A 27167-nucleotide genomic window follows, 5' to 3' on the forward strand; every position below is an offset into this window, starting at 1 on the left:
TTTGAACCAGGCCCTTACGCTGCGCGCTGTGTAGTGGTGAGCAAAAGGGTTCAAGTGAAACGCGCCCACACCAGCACCGAGTGATCAGGCGCCACACGATGTCGTGCAGCAAGAGTGCTTGGTCAAAAAGGCTACAGTGCTACCGACTCACGCAAGCGCAGAGGTTTCAAATCCTGTCTTCGTGAGCAGTTGTTGATCTCGGAGATCCCTGTTTGACCGAATCATTTAAAATCATGGATTTAGACAGAAATGGGCTATTAACAGACTATTACGTTCCGCGTATTCTCCTATCAATAATTGGAATACATCGGTAAGTATTCAAATTGACGCATTTTTTAGTATATAAGGTTAGATTTAACCGTGATACTACGCCTTACCAGGTCCAAAATCCTACAATGCTGGTCGCAGTTTATTACTGTAAAACATGATATATTTGCGGCACGAAATTTTCGCGAATTGAGAGCTGACGGCATTTTTCGTGGCATGAAATTTTCGCGAATTGCCACTAACGTTCAATGCATATAGTGTAGACAAGAAATTTTGCATGCATTTTAATTTCGCGAATCTTGGCGCTCGCGAAATTCGCGAAATTAGAATGTACGCGAACATTCCTCGTTTTACAGTATACTGACTGTGGGAGCGCCCTGAGTCAACATGCAAGAGAGAGGTGTCTCTTCTCTGTACGATGAAAAAAGAAACACACATTTAAGCCCCTCATAAAGACTTAAGTGTCCTATTCTACCAGTAAACGGCTTACTTTTAAGTAACCCTATCATAGTTATGGGTAAACTTGGCCTTGAACCTTGAATGAGTAGAACTACTCTCCCAAAAGCAAAGACGCTGTCCTGGAGAGGGCTGTGCTGTGCAGTGTGCTGTAGCATGTGCCTGTGGTAATGTGAGCTCAGGTGCGTCTATATGCAGGTGCAGGTGCTCAGTGCTGGTGTGTCTCTCATTACAGCATCTTGAGGGTAGGGGGCGGCGCCATCTGTCTAATACAGGTAGGGCTGCACTCCTAAAGGTCATCAAAGTACCTGATGTTACTACTTTGGCAGGGAGAGTGTTCCAAATTCTTATGGCTCAGGGGTAAAAAAGACTGTAAAGGTGGCAGTTGACTCTGGAGTATGGTTGGAGGTATGACAGGTTGTGGTTCCTTGTGTTATTTTGTGCTATGCTGACTTCTTCTGGCTTGGCTATGTTGACAAAAAACCATAGTGGATCTTGTACAACATCTCGCACTGATGGAGGATGCAACGATGCTGTAGTGTATCCCAGCCGAGAGAAGAGAACATAGAAGTGACACTGGATTCCCTTGAGTACCGGTAATCGTGAAACACAAACCTGGCTGCTTGGCTGCCTAGCGGGTAAACTCAGCCCCCAGCGTGCTCATTACAAGTAGACCTAGGGGCCTGAATTCACGAAGGTGGTACAAATGAAACCATGATTTTAAACTATGGACAAAAACCATGGAGCGCCAAGTGTCGTATGAGATATTTCGTTACGAAATCAGTCATTTCGTTGATAAAATGATTATTTTGTAATGAAATGACAACATTTTGTAACTAAATGAACATTTCGTCCACAAAATTATAATTTCGTTAACGAAACGGTCATTTTGTTTATGGACCATGATTTCATTTGTACCACCTTCGTGAATTCGGGCCAGGGGGTCTACTTGTAATGTGCGCGCTGGGGACCAAGTTTAGTGTAGTGGCGAGTGTGAAAGGGTTTGAGTGAAACACGCCTAGCAGAGAGCGATCGGGTACCACACAAATATGTCACGCAGCAGGAGTGCCTGGTCACAAGGCTACACTGCTACTGGCTAGCACATGTGCACAGGTTTCAAATCCGTCGTACGGAGCAGTTGCTGTTCTCACAGATTCCTCTTGACCGGATCATTTAAAGTCATCAGTTTGGACAGAAATAGACTAATGGAGGAACCAAATGTTCAACGTATTCTGTTGTCAACATTTATGTATGTAGTCAGATTGAAGCAATTTTTAGTATTTAAGTTGGAGAACTTAACTTGAAGAAGTGTGTAAACATGGATATTTGCAAGAGCACTTCTACCACCAAGTATCATCATAACTCTTAGCGACCAAGTGCTTGAGAACACCAAAGTTGTTATTACTTGGAGTGTTCATCCAGTCAAATTTGAAATGGGACGCCCAGGTAAACAGCATGGTCTGCAAGGGCAACAGTCAACTCTTCATCCTGCGCAAACTTAAGTTCCATGGCCTCCCTCAAGCTGACCATCTTGCAATCTATTTAACCGCCGTTTGACCAATCCTAGAATATGCTGTGCCTATTTGGGCCATGGCTATCACCAAGCAACAGGTCGACTTTATCGAGCTCATATGAAGCGAGACTGGAGGGTCATCATTTGTTGATTATTCTTGCTATTCAGATGCTATGGACACTTTGCCTCCCCACCCTCAGTGATAGGCAGTGAGATCTCTGTGTGTCTTTCACAAGGACCCTTCTGGATACGTCCTCCAAGTTGCACCATCTGCTTCCGGCACCCTGTAAACACTTACACAATACTGTATAAGCTGTTACTTTTGCGAGGGTTTAATTTTCACAAATTTCACGAATCACTGTTGGACCACGAATTTGACAACACGCGAAAATGTCGCCATGTGCCAGGGTGATAGTGCACTTACGATAGCCTTCACAGTATCAATTCGCGAAAACATCTCGTGAAAATGTCAGTGACCTCATTCGCGAAAATATTTTTTATGCCAAGATAACAGCTTATAAATACAGTCTTACAAGTATGGTACAAGAAGCCTGCAGAAATTCACCACTCTCCTTTACAGAACAGAAAGAGTAAAGACATTTAAGAGTGAATTAAGACCAGTGCTTTCCCCGTTTGATTTGTCTTTTCAATTAATAGTTGTGCTTTGTGTGTGTGTATGTGTGTTTCAAGGTGTCTCTTTTAAAACATATGATATTGCAAAATGAGGATTTAAAAAAAAAAAAAATGTGTATATGCAAGAGTGTTTGTATGTGTTAGTTTAATGGGAGTAAGGAGAAAGAGAGAGAGAGAGAGAGAGATGCATTGTCAAGAGAGGACATAGTGCGCTTGCTAGCAAGTACAGTGTATTTTATGTTAGGCATTTTTCATACACAATATAGTATATCATATTATTCAAAGACCTGATTTACATTTGTAGAAACTGAGTTGATTGAATATATTTTGATATGAAAGTTGTTAATGTTTATTTGATAAGAGAGGATGTCAATCAAACTGATTATATTTGAAAAAAAAAAAACCCTTTATGTTGATTTGAGAAGCATTTACAAGTATATCTCACACTTGTTTTTTATAGATATTTCATTATTAATAAAAAAATACTATTTTAAATTATAATTATTCATAACATTACAAATGGCATAACATCATTATGCTGCCAATGATAAAAAGTATATATGGTAAAATGATAATGATAATAGTTTTGTAATGTTTTGGTAATTTGATTAAGATGAGATTTTGATTATACTTTGATGTATTCTGTTGTTGTTAGATATAATGAATGAAAGAAAGTAATGTATCCAGGAGAAATTTTCATGTATGTATGCAACAGAACTCATCAGCAAACATGTGCAAGTGACCACAATACACAACTTATGTAGAGAATATGTTTTTGTGTTCATTTCTGATTCTATCTTTATTTTTGTTTATCTTTTTTTTTTTCATCTGCCAGAATCTTTCAGTCTTAAGCAAACTTTTCTGATCTTAGTTTGATTGCAATATTTGTTTCTACATGTATGTTCTATGTCATGTGAAATATGAAGTTTTGCATTTTTTTTTCATTTTTATTTTTATGTTTGAACAATTCTATTGTTATAAACCCAATTCTTTGTGACATAATGATATATCCTGTTGTCTTTCTAATCATTAGTGTGTTCCAGGTCATATAAACTCTTCTTATCGATCAATTCTGAGCCTAGGATTCTCCTCAACTATTCCTTAGCTTCCTTGTGCAGTCTTTCCCCGTTGCCCTCTTTCTCTCCTAGATGTATTTAAGAATTAAAACAGCCAAATGTGAATACAGTAACCTATAGATATAAGAATCGAAATCATGTTCATCATGCAATACAGTAGGTGTAGTAAGCTGATTCAGCTGCTTGCAGAAGTCAGCCATCCTGTTATAATTGTATGTATGTTTGTGAAATGCTAAGGGTCTGATTAAGAGACTATGTATGTAGACTGGCTTTAAGCAATAATGTCATGTATAACCAATTGATAACACACAAATGATGCAATGAATGTTGTGGTTTTCATGTATGAATCATGTTTTTTTTTTCTTAACTTTAAAACTTTCACAAAATGCCCAAGTACAAGAATTGTACATTCTTTGTATTATTTCTGTTAGCCACCTAGAGTTTCAGTTAAATCAAATGGACATGATACAAAGTGTATTATGTGCATTTCTACATGATTACTGGACTGCCTAAATGTGATTGTTCTTTGCTCTCTGAAAAGGTGCATTAAAAATGTGCATACTTTTGCAGTACTTAGTGGTCAATGAAAGCATGACATGGTTTTAAAAGGATGTATGCTTTTTTGTCCCCGCCGAACGAGTTCGAGCAGGGTACTATGAAATGGGCCCCGTACGTGTGTGTGTCTGTGTGTCTGTGTGTCTGTCTGTGTGTCTGTGCGTCCGTGTGTGATCAAAATCTTCAATTTGCTACTTCTCTGTCATTTATGAGCCAATTTTGATTCTGTTTGCTTTATATGATAGCACTACATGAGAGCTTTGAAACTTCTACATAGAATTTCAGTTTTGACCTTGACCTTTGACCTATCTTGTACATTTTGCTACAAAATGCTACTCCTTCGCCATTTCTTACCCGATTTCGATTCCGTTTGCTTTATGTGATGGCACTAGGTGAGGGCTTCAAAACTTCTACACAGAATTTTGACCTTTGACTTCTTTGACCTTTGACCTTAATTTTTGACCTATATTGTACATTTTGCTACAAAATGCTACTCCTTCGCCATTTCTAACCCGATTTTGATTCCGTTTGCTTTATGTGATGGCACTAGGTGAGGGCTTCAAAACTTCTACACAGAATTTTGACCTTTGACCTTGATTTTTGACCTATATTGTACATTGGCTACAAAATGCTACTCCTTCGCCATTTCTAACCCGATTTCAATTCTGTTTGCTTTATGTGATGGCTCTAGGTGAGGGCTTCAAAACTTCTACATAGAATTTTAACCTTTGACTTCTTTGACCTTTGACCTTGATTTCTGACCTATATTGTACATTTTGCTACAAAATGCTACTCCTTCGCCATTTCTAACCTGATTTCGATTCTGTTTGCTTTATGTGATGGCTCTAGGTGAGGGCTTCAAAACTTCTACACAGAATTTTGACCTTTGACCTTGATTTTTTACCTATATTGTACATTGGCTACAAAATGCTACTTCTTCGCCATTTCTAACCCGATTTCGATTCCATTTGCTTTATGTGATGGCACTAGGTGAGGGCTTCAAAACTTCTACACAGAATTTTGACCTTTGACTTCTTTGACCTTTGACCTTATTTTTTGACCTATATCGTACATTTTGCTACAAAATGCTACTTCCGGCGGGGACATATATTATGCACCGCATAATTTCTACTTTTCCTTGTTTTTTTAATGATTCAAATGTATACACTATATTACACATGTAGATGTTATTTGTCTCTAGGGAGCTCTGTGTGACAGGAAGAGATAGTGTATGAAGTTGTAAAATGCAATTCCACACCATACTCAAGTTTGTTTTAAGTAAAATTAAAGAAACCTAATAATATTCATTAAAATGTGACCTAGATTAAACAGTTACGGATTTTTAAATTTTTTCATATAATCCAAAAACTATCAGAAATATTACAGTGTACGTGTAGCTGCAGCCTCATAATCACATAGTTGTAGTATTGTAATAACCTTAATGACTCCTAGGGGGAAAGCTGTTGCAATTGCTGAATCATCAACCAAGATTTGTTCTCGTATTTGTTTGCAAACCAGTGGATGAGTTGTGAGGTGATGACATCATCGCCTCTTCCAGTTTGTGCATACTTTCAAGTTGCATTTTAACTTTCTTATCGTCTGATTTAGAAGAAACATTTGTCATTGTGTCCATCTGGTTTTTCTTTCTTTATCAAAGTCTTTATCAACCAACAAACAAACATGATTGTTTATTGAGCATGTAGTACATTAGTAGTGAGGGTAAATAGTGGTTGATATTGAATCTGCTCTGCCATAATCCCTCCAATGTCCTGAAAAGATATGAATGCAATTCTTGTCCTATAGTTCACAGTCCAGTATGAATTTATCTTTTTGTGCGTAACTTTAGTGATCCATGTACATGTACGTAAAGTATTGCGTCAATTTTTGTCCAAGACATTTTATTTTCATTTTTCGTGACTTTTCTGTTGTGGTTGTATAACCATTACAATTTACAACATGAGTAATTAATATGAGAGTAATTTCTTGCAAATATGCAATCTAGAAACGAGCATACAATGATCATTTAGGATTTTCCCTCTGGCTCTTCTACTGATGGACATGCTCTCTTGCATTCTCCTTTTACAATGCAGATGTACGGCATCATGCTCGTTGGTTGAAGCCATTTCTGTTTGCCCTTGGGGGTCAGCTGAAATTTCTCAGGATAAAGTATGGAGAAGAACCTAAGAAGCCCCGTTCACATCAAGATAACTGGTGAGAGATAGTTAGAATTTGACCTGATCTAAGAGCCAGTTCAAGGTTTTATTGAAATAAACACATTTGCAGTTCAAATCTTGAATTCTAACTCCAGATGTACATTTTAAAACTTGAACTTGAAATATGATGATTTACTTTGTTTTGTTTTTGGACTTCTGGAAAATGTAGTGTCACAGCAGTCTGCATAATATACATGTATTTTTTTCAGATCTACAAGTTGTAGTGTAGCATAATGTCTCTGTGTGTGTGCATGTACACGTGTATGTGGCATGGGGGGAAACATACAGTGGTAATGTATTGTAGAGCTCTCAGCTTTTCTGGATTCCTCTATTCCTTAGATTTGTTGAGAGGTTTCACTGATTTAGCCCTAACCATTACCAGCATAGCACATGGCAGTGGGTAGCTTCAGGGACTTACCTTGTACTTGATATTTGAGAGAGACAAAAAAACAAAAAAAAACCTGAAACAGTCATTTGTTGTTTGTTTATATCTAGAATTTGGCTTGATTCATTCTTGCTGGTCTCTGACTTATAACAGTGTGGATGTACTTTGTATTTTTGTTTTGATCGGTGATAATTGGTGGGCTAGGGAACATTTTGTCCTTTTTACATATGTCCTTGGGAATCTTCATCACTTTCAGGGGCGGCGATACGGTATAATTAACTCGTCAAAAGCTATGACCTCGAAGCCTCATTTGCATAAAGTAGACAGCTTGTGTACGCAAAACCGCTGGGGAAGTGTTGCAGGGCAATCGCAATATCTCGCCTCAGAAGCCATCAAATGATTAAATCTATATACAGCAAATTGAAGAAAAACACTATTCTCTAACTCGCTATGTTAGTTATTTTAGGTTTTATTGAGGATAGACCTGTGAAATAATGTCGAAATATAGCTTCCAAAACAAAAAATTTGGTCTCAAAACAAGTGCTATTTTTTCACATTTTCCTTCATTGCCCAAAAATGAAACTTCGGTATATGACTTATGGTAGTATATCCATACTGTGTTCCAAATATCTTTTCTGTATCATTTGGCGCACAGATATGTCCAGAAAAAAATCGAGATCACTGTCACTTGTGACCCACGTAAAATCCATAGAGTAAGCAGTACGCAGTCCGATGTATCGGTTTTCATGCTGCGTGAAACAGTTGAAGCACATTGCAGGGTTCCTCTCTTGCCCACTCACCACCCTGTGGACCGAAAACCGAACCCTGTCGCACTGCGCCGAACCTGATGCCGCTGATTGGCTAAGCGTGCACTGACCAGTAGAGAACGCATGTGCAGGAGGATGATCTAGTTGTGCATGTCCAGTATTTTCTCTTAAATTGGGTTGTCTTTTTGCTCTTATTTTCACCTAACTATTAATTGCGCCAACACGAAACTTCGCAGGTAGTGAGTCTGGTGTATACAGACTAGCAATTTGTTAATCAAATGCATATTTATGCAGGCGCAGACTTATGTCCAGAAAAAAATTGTAACCCTTTCCCACGGTCGACTTAAAGATCCTATATGAAGGGAATAAATGTTCGTAAAATTCGTTTGTAGATGAAATATATGTTGGTAATTGACCAATTATGCAAAAAGTTTGGCTCAAATCCCCGCAAGCATCTAGATATCCGCTATTTGCAAGTCCCAAACATCCCCCTCCCTCCCCCTCGAAAACCAGCCACAGTACGGGACTCCAAAAGTTGTGACGTCACGCCAGGGTAGTTAGAGCCACGGGCCCCGGATGCTCTGTAGAAAAGCATTTGGCATCGGGAAAGAATTTCTGTCAATTTTTTTTCAAAGTCTGAAATCTCTGCTATTTATACTTTTGACACCAACTCTTTACTGTTTGTCTACACTTAATAGTATTATCATGAACTGCTTCTTCTCAAACAATTATTTTGTATTACTATGATCTGCAACAAGCCCAAATTTCACACAATTATCACAATTTTCTCCTCATAGTTTTGGTGCGAAAGTAGATCCGGTCGGCCGTCGGTCGGTATGACGTATCACCTCGCAGCTCGTATCGTATGCATTGTACGTACGTACGTGCGGTTCACATTTGTATCATCGTAACTTTTTCATAGCGGTTCGTTTCGAAATTTCGCGTCGATCAATTTTGAGCTTTCACTCCTTCCGAAAATGGCCGAGAACAGTGAGTTATCAGAGTGATCTTTTTATGGACTTTGAGGAGTACGTTAGTGAAGAGGAATGAAGCGACAAAAGCAGAGAAGGGGACGAGAATATAGACGAGGACGATGGAAGTTGGGAAGATGTAAGCTGGGGAGAGGACGATGGAGAAGTGGGAGAGCAAGGTGCTGTCGACGTCAATCCAGCCGGGGAAGCAGCGGCAGGGCCACGGGTGCCGCAACCCTATGAGCCGCTGCCTTTCGATGGAGATGGAATGGCAAACGACGGGGATGCTCCTCGTCTCGATTTTAGACATATTCATTAAGACATATTTCAAATTTCATGGCGAAATGATGTTTCTATCTTGAGAAATTTAACTTTGAAATCACAGCAATATCACCCCATTTTTTTACGAGCACGCATGAAAATGTGACCCAAATCATGTTTGCAAACAACGCCGAAAAGCTGCATTCGCGTGTGGATCTCCAGCGATCAGATAATGAGCGTACAGCGCGCGGTTAGAAAATACGCGTAACAAGCGCAGAAGCCACTCCCCCTATGTGTTGTCATACCCTGTGTGCGCTGCGTGCGTACGTACGTGCTCGGTATTCAGTTTACATTCGATTCACATGTACCGTATTGAGCGCCCTACAACACGTACGAACCCCGCGTATGTATGCAGGCGCAGCTAGCTAGCAGCAGCTAGGCAGCCCCGCCGGTAAAATTCGGGGAGCCGAGCGGACGAGAGAGCATCGCGATTGCAAGCCAGGGCAGCCGGCATGGCGAGCATGGTTACGTTCGCACTTTGGCTAAGCGGACATGATTGTATTCACAACCGACTTCTCGGCTTTATAGTGCCAGTGACTCGAGCATCGCGAGTGCACTTTCGAAATATAAATGCCATATAAATGAACAACGATAAGATCATAACCAATCCACAAGTAAACTAATAATAGTAGACAGAAATTTAGTCTGGTTGTTTTGCAAGACGTACGTGATTTGTGAGCGTGACTGTATCCGATATGTACAGTACAGGGTGCGTGCTATGCTGTGATGCGTGTTGTAGGCCTATAGGAGCTATCGCAAGCGACACCAGCCCAGTTTCCTGCCTCGATATGCACATCATACACAACACATACACACACACACGTAGTGACACACACACACAGAGGTAGCTCTTTGCTGGCAGCATCTGGCGTCCGCACCGTACCGCGCGCTGGCACGTACAGAGTCGCATCACTCGCGGATTAATCTTTTACGCGGGACGTTATTTTTCCAACCAAAATAAAACTAAAAAAGTCCTCTCAAAATTCTAAATTTTCTGAATATTATGTGATGTATCAAAAAATCGTTCACTAGAACATTTTTTTCTAATAATTCTTAAACAAATTAGAACATAAAATCCATCATAAGAGAGCGATATGACGCAATTTTAAAGCTTTGACAGCACTGCATTTGCGTGGACATAAGAGGGAATACCCTTACGTGACATCATAATCTAGGGGTCTTGACTCAACGGGGAATAAGGCTTCGATATTTTGACGAAATTTGAACGCATATTCCTCAAAAACCAACCTTTTTAGGGGTTTGAAAGATGTGAGATAGGAAAGTATGGTTAATAAGCCTTTCAAAAACACAAACAGTCCAGTTTTTGGCGATCGGCTTCTTATGTGAACTTTAAACAGAAAAACACACATATCTCAAAAGATACATCAGCATTTTCACCCCAAAATCATATGAGGGATGATATATCCATATTAGATATATGTGTGAAGTTTTAAGGGATTTGGTGCTAAAATAAGGGAGAAACGAGGAGGTGAACTTTCGAGATTTTTTTGTCCTTCCCTCTGCACAGCGCTTCGATGACCGTTACGAATTCAAAAGCTTTGGCCTCTTATCAGTGAGTTAATTACACCGTATCGCCGGGGCTGCTTTGTCTCTGTCTTAGGAGTCCCAATGGCAGTGGTTTAATTCTAGTCAATTGACTGTAAGGTCGATTGGATGTCTTTGCAATGCTCCAAATCATAAAAAGAAATTCTGCAGTAAGATGTACAGACATCGAGTCAGTTTGATTAATCTCTGTCTTTAAGTTGTGATCCATCTACATGTATTTTTGTTTCGTTTTGTGATGTCGATTGTATTTGTTGTCTTCTAGGGATTATACCAGTGAGATATATGCTTTCGGGCAACGTTTTGGTGAGCAGTTCAATGATGCTACAATCAGAACAGCATTCACCCATCACAGCTATGTAGAGAAGGAGGAGGCACACAGAAAGGAGATGGGCTTACTAGAAAAGGACTCCCAGCTGCAACTTGAAGACAATAGTGCTCTTTCCCAGACAGGTAATTAGAGCGGAATGCTCTTGACAATGTAACCATTGCCCCACACTGTGCTCGTAAGGCTATGAGGGAAAAATTACGTCATTGCAAGAGCTCAAAGAGTTCCAAACCACTTTGAAGTTAAATTTGATAAATGACATCAAGCCATCTCTGTGACAGAACAAAATTAATCTTTTACTGGCTGGATTGGGCAACTGATATACAAAATGGAGTTTTGCTTATGCCTTTATTTTAGGTTACTACATATCTTTTTTGGGCCACCAAAATTTGAGATTAACAGATTTTTAGTGGTCCAAATGGCCACCAGACAAAAAAAAAAAAAAAAAAGAAGTTATTGTTGATCCCTGCAAGATATAAAATGTTAATATTTTCACACCAAAATGCACTGTGTTACTAGTGTGTTATAGGAAACTAACTCGACAGAGTGCAACAGTACTATGTTTGTACAAGCAATTCTGCAGTTTTTCCTAATTCAGGTAACGTTCATTGAGGGAAGGATAAATGTGGGAAACTAGGAAATGTTGATCCTAAAACTAAAAGGAAGTATAAATCATTGCAAAGGGGGGGGGGGGGGTTACACCGGCAATGTGACGACCTATGTGGAATTGTTTTGTTGTTACACTGTGTTATTAATTTCAAGATACAAGGAGAATTGATAGGGTGTTGTCACTTTATTTCCCTTTCTGGCTTTTTGCCAAAACAGGGTATTTGTTTTCATCCAGTTATATCAAGAGCTACCTGAGGCATTCATTGCCAAAAGTCCCAGAGGAAGGACACAGGTAAGAAACCTAATTCATTGTGCTGTGTGCAATAATAGAATCAAATGCTGATCAATCAGTGCCATCATATAAAAACAACAACAACAACAACATTTTACCAATTGGAATTTGAAGCTATGTAAACTTTGTAAAAGACAGGAATGGCTTTGTTATATACAGTTTATGTGCCGTCTTGGTCATATCTAGATAATGTGTTGAAGATGGCTTTGTGTAGTAGTTTATTGTCTCAGTAATAAGTTCATGTTGTGGCAGTTGAATCCGAGGTACAACCCAGGATTAGAAACATCTGTGAGACATGACAATTTTCTATGCAGTGTTGTGTCACTCTTTGTTCAATTTTGTAGACATTCAGATTGTTTCAACTAAATTATTGGTAGACTCATAGAAAGATTTCCATAGAATGAATTTATATATATATGTGTCAAAAAGTTTCTTTCTCAGAATGAATTATGAAAAATTTCATAAAATGCCAGCATGAAAATGCGACACTGCTGTTCCATACCACGTATCATGCCTTTTCATATTCAGGATAGTGATGATGTACAAGAAAATAGAATGTTGCCGAATAGACATTGTATTTTCAGTTTGAATGTAAAGAAAATCATGAAACAGGATTGAGTGAAACACACTATCATGAAATATGGAAAGCTTCAATGTTGAAAAATATTGAAAATTGGAAATGAGCAACTGGATGTTTTTAGTGCAAGATGGTAGTATGACTATTTGTGATCATAGTGAAATAGTCCTAGCTTTGTAATGGTTGAATTGGTGTGATTGTCTGGAATGGTTAATGATAATATTGGTGTTATGTGTTCAAAATGTTGTGTGCATATTAACTTTTTACTTGTAGTTACATGAAGAGGAACTCACAGGAATATCTTCATACAAGTTATTATGAAACAAGTATCTTCCGTCTGTATGTACTCTTGTAGGAATCAAAATGTAACGGCATGACTCATAATCTATAAACTCCTAAATGCTAAAATTGAAAAATGAAGTCAGACAAAGATAACATTGAAATTGGAGAAAAGATATAAAGTCATGGCGTTTTTAGTTTTAATACATGTCTGAGCAGACCAGCAGTGCTGCCGAGTCTCCTTCATCCTGCAGGAGGCTCTCTGAAACTTTTGAACAGTATTTCATCTAGTCCTGACAAAAGAATATACAAAACCTCCCTGATTTGGAAACTCTCATTGCCCATTGAAATGCATGTAACACACAAATGTATTTCTGAGACCTTTCTGGATTCTTTCTCTTTTGAAGTGTGAAGGTTGACAGCCCTGGAACAGTGATTTATTACATACATGTACCGGGTTGTCGATCACAATCAGCTTTGTACAAAAGTCTGAGACGATGACTTCATTGCATGTTAACACTTCTATTGGCTTGTATGTTGAAAAAATGTGAATGATAATTTTGATTTATCATTTGTGATGGGCAGTGATCCTTGTAACCCCTTCCCACTTTAGTATCCATTATTACTAGATCATTGTATAACAACTCCAGACTACACAAGTTTGTATTTTGATCCCTCACAAATATAATTCAAGTCTTCTGTGTACAGGGAAATTTTACGAGGATTTATTGGCAAGTGAATGGGAAATGTATTCAGCTGCACAATGTAGGTGTGACAGAGGGAAAGTGATGTTTTGTAGTTTCACAATATACTTTTGGTTCAGTGTCACAAAACGTAACCCTTTGTATGTATTTATTTTAATTCAATTTAGGGTTAAGCCAGTTCACAGTTAACCATTTGAGCATGTGTAAAAGTCATTGCAGACCCTTACCTGGTAGGTCTTCATGAAGATTATGTTATAAATATTCATGTATGACCTAGGTGCATGACAAAATGTACAAGTGAATCTACATTATTTTCAACAAATAGATAAGTGTGGCTGTTTTCAGCTGCTCTCTTATTAAGAGATTAGTCCATGTTTTGACAAGTCTGGTGTTAAGAGATCATTGCAGACTCCTGCTAACTGTAAACTGGCTTGTATACAGCTGATTGCCAACATTTATGATATTGTGTAGGTACATGAAAGGTAGAGCAAAATATATGTTATTTCCTTTCAAATATTTGTCTTGTGCTATTTTTCAAATGGGACTAATATGATAACAGAGGATTAGGACACTGTATCTAGCTTGTGTCTGTAGTAATGCAGCCATCGGAAGATAATGGTTTAGCCGCTATTTGACTTACATTATTGATGTGTTTGATTTTTTTTTTAATATCTCAATATGAAATTTAGGGAGGGTCTTGATTTCTACAAAATACATGTACATGGTTAGATATGTAAATTGCACAAAACATACAATCATTTTCACACACAAATCTCAAGAATTTTTACTTACACTGTAGCACCATCATTAAATCTTTTCAGTAATGATAAGTTTTTAAATTCTTTCACTTTACTTGTTACCAGAAGAAGTTTCAATGAAACAAATAGAATGGGTCCTTTTAATGGTTTAGATGCAGGCTGAAATTGACAAGTATGATCAGCTAGAATGACCTAGGGGTGATTGATAACCTCTGCTAGTTGTAATATTTGTTTGTGTTTGCAGCAATATATCAGACTCTGATAGGAGAAACTGCCACAGTATCTACTATATCCCCTGAACATGAAATCCTACTTGTCATCTTGCTGTAAGGCAAAAACCAGATTCATGATTAGACCGGCGGGACTACTATTGTGTAAACATTCCATTCTCGGGATTCTTAAGTCTTTTGTTTTAGTTTTGTCGCACTTAGCATCACTCCATTGTCTCAGATGCCTGCTCAATCATCTTAACCCCCCAAAATGGGTGACAGCCGTGCACCCAGCAGCAGCGAAATGAGAGCGTGGGGATTCTCCCAGGTGACTATTAGTGCTCATCCACCTAATGCCAACCTATCTCGGACAGTTTGTCTTGCCAGACACTCTACACCAACAGAAATCAGTTCAACCCACACTTATTTGGTTATATCTGAGGCTCAATCCTGTGTCATCCTTCATCCCCCCCCCCCCACATCTCCCTTTGCTTGCAGCCGGCATGCATTACTGCCTCAGACTGGTATTGCATTTTGGTCACCCTGTCTGTGGTGTTTTTGTTTCACTGGCGAGGGAAGTTTTATTGTTTGCTTGATGCAGGGCCATCCATCAGTATCTCCTCAGCGGAAATGTGCTGTCACATGTCGCCGGCAACTTGGGGATGAGGGATCTCATATTATGTGCCGTAAGTGAAATTATTCTTTAATTCTCACATAACCTTTTAATTTGACTGATACTTTACTTCTCTTTTTGTGTCACACACACGCACACACACGCACGCACACACACACACACACACACACAAACACACACACACACACACACACACACTCGTACAACAAAGAAAAAGAAATTGGTTTAAGGGTCAGACAAATTTGTCCTTGTGTTTGTTGATGTAAATATGCTTTCAGATTGTCTAGCATTGAGGTAGAAAGGTGGAGTTAACATTAAGAGAATGAAATCAAACAAAGAAATCAGGAGATTCAAGAAATCTGACTTAGAAAAAGAAAGATGTAGAATTTCAGAGGTAAGCCTGTTCTCACAACAAATAATATGGGTTGCAACCACATACCAGGAATGCATATTAGTGATGCTGATTATACCACTGCTTCACAAGTGTCCTGTTTGTACACAAAATTTAATGAAATTAAGATTGTTCACTATTTCACAACTACAAACTCATCAAAATTACAAAATTTAATCTTCCTGCAATCACTGATGCTTTGTGTCTAATCTATGATACAGATATGGAGTGCTTCTCTTGGCAACAATATCAACAATGCCCTGAATGAAAGCAGTCCATATCTGTTTTATATACCAAATAAAAGATTAAGTGAAATTTTACTTGGTCAGTCGTGATCAAGTGAGCCTAGTCACACATTATTTTAATGTTGACAAATTGTTGTCAGCGCTGCCATAGTCATTATTTGTATTGCGATCACATTGGACAAGGGTTACCTCTTGCGCTATGTAAGCCAAGCATTTACAATACATTGTATGTACCACAATGAACCAAAAGATGGTGGTTTAGTACTCTGGGGCAGTTTAGTATTGTGGATCAGTTTAATCTTATGGGGAGTTTACATGCTATGGGGCAGTATAGTACTATTTTTCAATAACGGACAATTATGGAATTGCCCCAGTTTCAACCAGTATAAAGAATAGAGGATTTTATCAAATGAGGCGTATATGAATTTTTTATTTCTATTCAGAGAAAGGGAGTTTGATTAACATATGTGTGCAGGTCAAAGGTGTTGCTGCTATGACATCATCATCTTATTTACTTTGCATGGATGATTATGACCAATGTACTTTTTTTATTATTATTTTTTCCATTTTGTGCAAATTTAATGGATGTGTGTGGTTCCATCTGTTCTTCCAGTAGAAAGTAGAAGTTGCCAATTTGATAAAAACAAATGAATAATTTTTGTAGCAAAAATCATCCCAGAACTTCCAGATTAAATTCAAAATTCAGCTTTGGGAAAAAATTGCTGTGAGAACTGCTTAAGATGTGTTAGCATAATGTTTTGTTGCATATATATGATCGTAAATCAAAATGATAAGTCTCACCTTTTTATAGTGTCTCCAATTATTAGTCACTGAAGGTAATCAAACATTTAAGATAGTATGCATACACATGTAGGCATAGGGTTCCTACAGTTAGGGTGTATGATAAAAGCACAAGAAATGTCATAAGCTTGTATCTTATGACCATGACATTGGCTGTCTGCAAGTAAAAACATACTTTTCCCAATATGCACTTTCAAAGCTGGTTCCTAATAAAATATGTGATATTCAGCAAATTTTTTATTATGTTTAAAAAAAGTTTCCTTGCCCTTTTAATCAAAATTGCATAGTGGTTTGCATGATAGAGCTTTATGCAATAAACCATAGTAAGCTAATTTTTCTCCACTTTTCATCTTTATTCCTGAAGATTTTGTGGCTTTAGATACTTGAAAAAAAATTTTAAAGATTAAGAAATAGTTTAATTTCCTAGTGTCATCTTAGATCTACATACAAATTCCACATGTTTTCTCTAACCAGTGGTATTGGTATCAAGTACATTATATATACAAATGGGAAGAGGTAAAGATTTTGTCATCTATAACATTCATTGGTTTGTGGACGAAAGTATTTTTCAGTTGTTTCACTGATTTAGCTACTAAAGTCACTTGGTTGTTGCAGCATTACAATAACTTGGTGCAAATGGTATGGGATTATTTTCTTGATTTGATTCTTGCACAGAAATTTCAGTTAAGATTTGTGTGCAAGTGAAAGGGAGACTTGCACATGTGGTTATCTACAAATGTCACTGCAAGAGTGAACATATGAAACTCCAAAATACTTTCCTTATATCCACTTTTCATGAAACTTCTACCACTCTGTTGACCTAATTCATTTTAATCAACTTTGGTAACCTTGGTAAAGGGTACCTCTAGGCAAGGACTTTGATATACCACAGATACACCACTCATCAACATATCACAACTATTTTTGTCAGAAATATACTGTACCTATTGACTCCACAAAAGGACAAGATATTGTATGTACAATCTTTTTGTGGGGTTGAAGCTCAGTGCATCACTAGACGCAGTCAGTGTAATGTAGAACAGTATATTGATGGCCTCTGCGTGCACCCAGAGGCAACTACCACTCATGCATTGTGATGATATATCTAGTCTATACCTACTGTACATATGTTTGTGAGGCAGATGCTTTATTGTTATTGATACAGTTGATCCAATAATTTAAAGATTATGCTGTTTGTGCATCATAAAATGCACAAACAGAAGTAAGCTGCACATGTAATTTATATACTTGGCATGTGCTTCTTAAGCAAAAAATACAAAAATAAAAACAAACCCAAAAGAGAGAGCCTTGCAACCCCCTTAAACATAGAATGGAATTGCACTTTAAGAATCCAACTAATTGCACACTTTTTATAATGGCCCTTCTCTCTTTTGGTTGACAGGACTTTCCTGTACCAAGTGAGATCCTGGAGATGACATTCATGGCAATCATTGGTGCTCTTCTAGAGGATCAGGTAAGCAAACATGCGACAACTGATTTGTGGAACTATAAAATTTCTCACAGATGAAATGTATTATTTTCACTTGTCTGCACTCTGAGGGTGCAGAAGACATTATGTTTCTGGATTGTTTATCCTCCATTCCTGTGTCCCAATCTAGTTTATTGCAATTGGAAGAGAAGATCTTTGATTTTGTACTTAGCCCAAGCATGCTGCATGAAGTATAGATGTGTCACTGATATTTAAAGCAAAATCCGTTAAAGGCATTATTAATCATTTGCAGATAGAACAAAAATCCTAGGTTTAGTGCTTCAAAATAGTTCTAAAATGTGAGTTACGGATAGAAACGACCAGTGTAAAAAAGTTAATCATATTATCAATTGTAAGTATTATGGAATATGCAGAATGTGAACAACAGTTATAATAGAATTGTTTCTAGATAAACCGTCTTCAGTTATGGTTTTGTGAGAAAAATAATAATATCTTTTTATATTTTAGGCTTTATTGTCAAACTTTTATATGGTGGGATGTTTTGTGATACAACTGAACTACACAAATGCATCAAATGTGATATCTCAAACAGTTTTTAAATCACTGCTCCCAATGATAAACATTACATTTACTGTCCGAGATCACTGAATTGTAGTTTAATTTCAGCTAGGAATGTCTCATGAAATGTGATTTAACAGAAAGATAGATATTCATTGGGAGATACCTCTGTAATGTAAAGAGGATTTTAAAAGAGAACCAAATATCATGATAAATGAATGTCATTTCTATGTGATTAAAATTCATATTTTAAGGAGAATATAGTGATCACGTGAAAAGGCATAAACATCTGCTGCCAAATTGCACTAGTTTTTTGTCGGTTTGTTTCTTTAAATCAAGTTCAATTCTCAACCCTCCATTTATGTATGAGTTTGGTTGTGCTTTTCCACTGCATATGATGTATCAGTGTGTTTTTGTTTGTTGTTTGTTTGTGTTTTTATGACATTGCAGGGACCAGACAGGGCAGGTTTGTTTGTTCGGGACTTCCTTCTTCCCCAGTTAATGGACAAGGATCTGTGTGAGATCTGGCGAGTGGACAACCCCATGGGTGTGGTCGCTGGTATCTTGGAGGCGGAGGGTAAAGACCTGCCGGAGTCCAGGTTGGCAGTGCATGCATCATACTTTGTACATTACTTTTTATCTATCACAGGGCAAGCCTTGAAGCTGAGTTTGACACATTTTAGGAATAACACATTGAAAAGTGACATCGACTAAGTAGTTTGCATTGGTTTATAGAAACAAATTTGTCAAAGGGGAAGGCTAGTAACTGATCAGTGGGAATCAGTGGAAATGCTGGGAGATGATTGTTCCAATCCTTATGGGATTCATTCAAGAGTTCATTGTATATCTATTGTTGTGTGAAAATGATTTGCTTTAGAATGGTCTCATATTCAAGTAATGTGCAGATTAATGCTTTCAGGTTAGCGTCCCTGGTCAGTGCAGTTACTAGCCTTACCCTTTAAATGTTGAAAGTAATGTGATCTTCAGCTTTGAATTGCCTGAGGGCCAAGAAGAACACATTTGTTATTATAGTCTGTTGATGAATCAATGTATTTGACACATTACAGTGCATTATTTTTCAATTTGATTATCATTTGCTCTTCATTTTGGTGAAATGGTTTACTTAGATATATACTGCACACCCTTTTTAGCTTGCCTGAACCAAAGACTCAAGCTCGCTAATACAATAATTTATTGTGCATCATTTGGCATGTGGGGTGTAGAAACTTTCACATTTTCAACTTCTTGAAAACCTAGTTATGGATTTTCACCAAACGTAGCAGGTAACAACCCTAGGGTGATAGGATCTCACTTTCGTCAAAAGGCCATTGTACCTCCCCTTTGAGTCCTCCCAGGAAGCCCCAACCCCCTAATCAAGTAATATTTACAAATCTTTTTCTGTTAAACCAGAAGTGACTAAGACAAGTTAACCCATTGTGACTTCATCTTTGCATTCAAATTTTCCCCAAACTTAGCTGTCATTATCATGAGGAAGATAGAGGAATGGTAAAAATGTGCACCATGACCCCCTTGGGCACCCCAGCCCATCTAGGCAATCCTTGAAACTAGAAGTAATACAGCTAAGATAATGCTATGGAGAAGTACATTGGAGGGTTTAGTTTCATTTCTGTTCACAGCAGACCCAGGACCCAGGACCATTTGTGGGTCAAATTTCACTTGGCCGTATTCTTCTTGAAATTACATCATGAAATGTTTACCAGATTCCACTGTAATTGCAAGGGAAATAGAAATACTATGTGTACAAATGGGCACCATGACCCCCTCTCTTAAGAGAGAGGCATCCATAAAATTTGTTGCTTTGTTATCTTCTAATTGTAAACAGTTGGCCGGATTGTGACCAAACTTATGACCAAGTAGGAATCATCTGTGAGGGGAGCTTGTATAAAAATGTGCGGGGGTGCCCCATGAGTAGGGGAGGTGGGGGGGGGGGGGGGGGGGGAGGCCCTAGGAGGGTCCCAAACACCCCAAATTAGGAAGATGTTGCCCAAGGGGCATGCAGCAATTCCAGAATCTCAAGATTTTTTTTTTTAAATACAATTGTAATTTGCCTCAGTCAAAGTGCCATGAATGCAAAGTCCAATGCTCAGGTGAGCACTAGACACGCTCTCTTGTTTTTAGAGTATTGGTTAACATGTACAAATGAGATTTGACCCCTCTTTCTCAGTGGAAAAAGACATAGACATGATAAAAAAATGCCAATCTAATGTCATATAAAATTACTAAGTAAAGAAGATTTATGCCCATTGTAATGTCGCATGATGTTAAGTGATGATTTCTGAATTTGCTCTTCAACAGGTTAATGCGAGAAGCAGGGAAGTCCACCATCACTCCCCTGTACATTGTTGGTGTCTACAGCAACAAGAGGCTGTTAGGATGGGGTGAGTTTTCTTAATAGTCCTCTAAAAAGCTGATGGATGTGAGAATATAGTTGTAGGTTGTCTATGATATGCCTGAATAATATAATTCTTATTTTTTAAGGATGTATGAGTGATTATTTACTATAATAGATATGAAATATTGTTATTATGTAAACCATGTCATTACAATGCTGAATTGACATTGTGGTTCTTATCGCAGATTGCTAAAATTTGGCGGCCATAATAGCAATGTGTAACTGCACATTGTGTGAACATGAGATGGCGCTACATAATGGTGAGCAGATTGGGACCCAACTTGCATATTTCCACTTTTGAGTAATCTAAAAACTCAGAAAATGGATCAAGACCTATATGAAATACCTGATTCATATTGTGAATGTTGCCATATAGAGCTTCTGGGTAAATACATCAAATGTTGAGTTGATTAGTTTAAAACTATCTGAATGTTTTGCTCTCTTAATCTGTCAGCCCCAGGAGAGTCCATCTCAGCAGCTGAGGAGGAGGCAGCTTACGTCGCCCTCAGAAACCTACTGGACATCCCAGAAAAGAGACCACCTCTTCCTCTGGATGGAGTCAAGCACAGTCAGCTCCACCAGAGGATTGTAAGGGAGCTGGACTCAGGGCAGACAGAGCAGCAGAAAATTGCTGCGAGTTAGCCAAGGCTGTCAATGCAACAACCATTACAGACTTTCATGTGGGCACCTACATGTGCAGAATACTGCAGATAATGTCAAGAGCCTTTGCAAAATGGACAGACTTGGAATCAGGGAGGAATGTCATAGAGAGTATCCATCCAGTGTGCTGTAGAGATGCAGACTTTGATTGGTGGGAGTAGGGGAGTCATGTGGTGTGGCTGATGTCTGGATGTCTTGAGGAGATCCTCACACACCTGACCATGGCTCACTGATGATGATACATCCTCATGGACTGATGATGATGCATCCTCATGGACAACAGCTTTATTCACAAACATAAAAGGCATCCTGCACAACAACACATTACATTTGGTCTTGCCAGAAATCCTTTCTGCCAAAAAACAGCTTCCAAAGGCTTATCTGAGTTGGTTGACAGCCCAAGATGTTTCTTAGATTAAGATTGCTATGGCAATTGCAAATTGAATTACAACAGGACCCAGTTCTCTGCATCATAATTTTCAGAGCATCTTAGTCTTGGAAAAAATTGTACCATCAAGTTGACATTTATGACTGAATAATTGGACAGAGAGGATTTAAGAGAGAGGCTCCAACGAAGCACAAAGAGGGAATGGTATGAATTTAAGCCTGTATTCCTTGGCATCCCCCTGTCTTAACAATCTGTAATTAATGCAGAAATACCCAATACAGTTAGCCAGTGTCGATCCCTTAGAAAGGAAAAATGCTGTAAATAAGCATAACAAATTGTTTTGCACCCGAACATAAGGACTGTATTTCTCAGTGTCTGTACAGTGTCTGTCTATGCGGTAACATAATTCAATAAAGACTTTAATTGCAAAATGAGTTAACCCCATTCTTTTTAAATTGAGATATTTACAATTAAAGCTGCTAAAAATTAAAGAAAGTAATAAGAAAACCTACCTCGGGTACTTCAGGTTAACATCATTTTTAGCAGTTTTTCACAACTGACCCTCATCCCTGTTTTATACATTAAGTTTGTCTGTCATGGACCAAAAAGTCTTCCAGATCTGTGTAGAGTCCCATGCTTACAGAACCATAAAGACCAACAAAATTGTATTACTTCTTAACTTAATCACTATATTTCAAATAACTTTGATGGGATTTTGTGTGAATGATGGGGAGAGTGGAAATTTATGTACCTCTTGACTGATGGCAGAGGGAATGCCATAACATTTAAACATGGACTGTTTGAAATGTTAGCCAGAGAAGGATTTGGGTCAAGATGCAGTAAAAAACTATGTCATCATTGTTTTAGTTATTGTTTTTTCGAAAAATATCGAGTCAGTCATTTTAAATATGAGGTAAAGACATGATGTAACTACCTAATCAACGTCTGTTGCATGATAAGATACAAGGCAAGAATGCTGAGTTTGTTAAGTTAACTCCCTTCATCTTGATTTTTCACATCTTTGCTGTGTGTCATCAACCAAGTTATGTGATGTCTTTGTCCACCATTATATTAGATTGATGTTTGTGTGATCAGATTGCACATAGCTGTCTACCTATTGACTGGGAAAATGGATACTGGATGGTGACAAATGTGTGTCATTTCAGTACTTGCACAAAATGCTGGTATACCTCCCTTGCTGGTACATTCTACTATCACTATGTCCCAAATTAGGTACATACCAAAACAGAATATAAATCACATTATTGTGGGTAACAAATTCATGTTGTAAATTGCACCAACCCCTTTCATGTAAGGCTATGATTAAAGAAACCTAAGTTATACTGCATACAACTTCTTCGGTTATTTTGGAAAGGCAGTGGCAGTCAGAAATCATGAATACATGGTTTGACTAGAATGTGATACAATTCTTTATCAGAGAATCAAAGGTAGTTAAAATTCAGCCAATGTTTTCAAGTTTCTGTCATCTGGACTTGTGAACTGGAAACATTTTATGCATCATTTTTAGTGTGAAAGGAGCATTGCACTATTAATAAAGGTCATTGTTGACACTAAATGGTAACTGCAGTCTCCAATTCTGATGATCTGTTAACTGTCAATAAAAGTACGAGATTATCGCATTTGAAAATACATGTACTGAAAATGCAAGTAAGTTGTGGGAAAATGGGATGATGTCAATAACTGACAACCACAGACTCTAATTTGCTTAGCACATGATGATTTTAACTCTGTAAGTGTAGACCCCTTGTAGCCTGGCTGGGGTCAAGAATGATTTAACAATGTAACCTTGATTTTGATTTCACCAAACAGCATATTATAACTAGAGAAGCACTCTGAGAGCACAGACCTCCGCCAAGCAGCCCATTGTATCACCACCGATCTTGTTCTTCCATACATATGCATGGTGAAAATCGCCCGATTTCCCAATATAGAAGTCTTTTGTTACATCATCAACTTCTAGCTGTGCGGCGTTCCTCACCCTAGCAGAAACTAGAGCACGCACTTTAGTGGTTGTGTGCAGACTTAAGTGTGCAGCTTGAGCTCCTAAGTTCATTGACCAAAATATCAAAAAAACTTCATAAAATCCATACAAATTCCCAGATCACTACCAAAATTTTATCATCTGTTACTTGTGTCATTCTCAACCTTTCCTGTAAGTTTCATCAAAATCTGTTAACTACTTATTGAGTTATTTTGCACAAGGACAAACAAACCAACAAACAAACAAGGAAATGGCGATGAAAACATAACCCTTCCCTTGGCGGAGGTAATAAATACTTTTTTAGATAGATGACATTATTCTATATTCACAGAAGTCAGACGAGAGTCATCCATACTGCATGACAACAAAATGAATGAAGTGAAAATACGGAGAACAGCAACAAGAAAAGATATATATCGAGGTTACTCAATTTTCTCTCTTACAAGCAACATATTTGATGTGACTTGTGATTTTTCAGGTAAAGGGTTAATCGCACATTCTGTTGTTTGTTGAACATGATGATGATGAAGATTGAAGAAACATAGTGGGATACTAATTCTATTTTCAGCCAAACATATATACACTGTGTACCTCTACAACTTGAATTTGAAAGATATCAAGCAGACAGAAGCGACTATACATTATGATACCAAACCACCCTGTTTTATCAGTATGAAGTGTGAAACATTTTCAACAGAACACAAGAAATAACGAGTAATATGTATAAAGACAAAGTTGCAGGCAGATATTTCCTCAGACTAAACAGAATGATACATGCCAGCAGCGATATACCACTTACATGGTTTTTCAATATTTGATAGCAAGTGAATAGCAAGTTGTGTAGTTATGTTCACATATCCTTGTTGGTTGTGTGAAGTACATAATACTGGAGATTGTTAAAACATGAATATATGCATGTGTAACACGAAATTGCCTTAGCCACATACGTGATGGGTGCTGCATTGTTAGGTATACAAGTAGTCATGACAGGATGGAAGAACTAGTGGAAGTTGCAGCTGTTCACTTATTCCCTTTAATGAAACTGAGCTTAAAGCAAAAACAACAAAACAGCAAAAAGTAAACAGCATCATGGCATAAAAAGTTAACATTCACTACACCAGAACAGGAATATGACGTACATTGACATGCACGGAGATGTAAGCGATAAAACGGCAATATGGCATAAATACATAAAATACATAAAAAACATAAATGTTAGGGGGGAACTTACTTTTTTTGCTGAGTGTATATATGTATATGTAAATATATATATATATGCTTTATTGAAAAAAAAAATTATATATATATATGTATATATATATACATTGTGTGTATATATATATATTCTTCTTTTTTTCAATTCAATAGTTTATTTATTTCCATCAAAGAAGAAAAAAAGAATAATTCCAGCGGTACAAATTGTCAATTTGACTTTCATTTATCTGATAATACAGTTTGTCGAATACAATATAAAGTATATGTACAAATGATATCCAAAAAAAAAAAAAAAAAAAAAAAAAATGCACTCTTTTTCATGGTCACAAAAAAAAGTAAGTAATCATTATATAAATAATAGTTTGGGGGAATTTGATAGAAAGCATGAAAATATTCAGGAAAATGCAAATATTGCCCTTTTTGAAGAATTATACATTAATATGGGCTCAATGCAGAATTGAACTGACAAGAGCACAAAATGCACCTAATGCCACTGAAGTCTGTATGTTAATGAGAAAATACAACTCTTTTTTAGAAAAAGAAGATATACCTACATTCCCCCAGTGACCCGTTTTCTATGCACATCCAATATATACACCCATTAAATGAAAGACGGATATTATTCAGAGGGGTAAAGGTTCGGGTGCGAGTTTCTTTACTTTGTCTCCCTGTACAAATTAAATTAGTGAAGATCGCAACTGCTGATCTGTAAATTAACAAACATGTCGGAAAAAAGGAACCAGTGGGACTCAAACCTGTCATCTACTGCTTTCTGGGCAGCGACACTACCACCAGGCTGTCCCTGGTTGCCAGCAGTCACACGATGAACATGGAACAAATATCCAAGCTCCGAAATTCCGACATTGTTATGTTAAGTAGTCCAAGGCAGACAAGGCATATTAGATTAATTGTAGAGGGAGACAAAGTGAAGAAACTCGCACCTGATATACACCCATTTTTAGCATCCCTGCCAATCTCCCCTAAATTGTATTGATGGTATAGTCCTCAATCTACACACACTATGCCACCTGTGCCTTGCTATGGAGTAGTCCTGAGGCCCCAGATCAATGATTAACCCTTTGAAAAAAATTGTCAAAAAATTAAGGAGAATAAAAAATTTCCCCTTTGGAGCAAATTCCCCTTAAGATACCTTGTTTTCAGACATATTTTCCCCCATGGACACTTTTATATTTAAACATACAATGTATATGTAAAATATGAAAGCATGGTATGATGCTGATTAACGTATCAAATGCTTTTGTCATTTTGGGAAGATTAACATAATTGTGACAATTTAAGACAATAGCTGTCGCAGGATGTCAGCTGTGTAGTAGGAGCTTTTGATCTTAGGTCTTCCTCAGATTAATTGTCTGTTTATACTAGGTGTCACAAAAACATTTCCCACTTTTGACCCTTAATATTTCAAAAACTATACATCAGATAACACTGTCATTGATATGAATAATAGCTGAATACAAAAGTAGTGTACAATTTAGTTGGAGGTGATTTAAATATGAGAGCATGAATCAGTTTCATTAAAATCCATGATTAATTTCAAAGTTAAGTTTCAGATTTTGCTCAAATTTGAACCCTCTGTACAAAATTGAACTTTACACAGGAACCAATCATGTGTATGTAATTGTGTGCTTACATGACCCAGAACAATAGACATGAATACCACAAATACCAGTACTACCTTTTCAGTGATCTGCTGACATAGGCTTCTGGTCTCTTGCTCCAAGGCACATGAATGCTTATTAATGATTCATGTGAATTACCCTGGTCACTGCTAGTCTGAATTCATGGTAAAGGGTAAATGCATGCACATGGTAAAGGGTAAATGCATGTACATGTTTTCATGTGCTTGCATACACCACATTTCAGGATGAATAAAGACTAGCTGTAAAGTGGAATTTCTCATGAATATGTAATAG

The 27167-nt window shown here is 37.6% G+C and overlaps 1 protein-coding gene across 1 annotated transcript in view; it reads left to right on the top strand.

Annotated features, from left to right (window-relative positions):
• The window catches only part of LOC139724074 (large ribosomal subunit protein mL44-like), a 34606-nt gene extending 11629 nt beyond the window's left edge, over positions 1–22977 (top strand). Inside the window, exons 2-9 of the mRNA XM_071635278.1 lie at positions 6591–6711; positions 10986–11173; positions 11874–11949; positions 15078–15162; positions 17950–18021; positions 19006–19154; positions 20872–20954; positions 21423–22977. Of these exons, the coding sequence (XP_071491379.1) occupies positions 6591–6711; positions 10986–11173; positions 11874–11949; positions 15078–15162; positions 17950–18021; positions 19006–19154; positions 20872–20954; positions 21423–21610 (962 nt within the window). The 3' untranslated portion in view covers positions 21611–22977. The remainder of the gene's footprint in view (positions 1–6590; positions 6712–10985; positions 11174–11873; positions 11950–15077; positions 15163–17949; positions 18022–19005; positions 19155–20871; positions 20955–21422) is intronic.
• Positions 22978–27167: the final 4190 nt, after the last annotated feature.

This window comes from Diadema antillarum, unplaced genomic scaffold, assembly GCF_040938485.1.
Source record: "Diadema antillarum isolate AM-2024a unplaced genomic scaffold, OU_Dant_1.0 scf00000206, whole genome shotgun sequence".
Classification (NCBI taxonomy): domain Eukaryota; kingdom Metazoa; phylum Echinodermata; class Echinoidea; order Diadematoida; family Diadematidae; genus Diadema; species Diadema antillarum.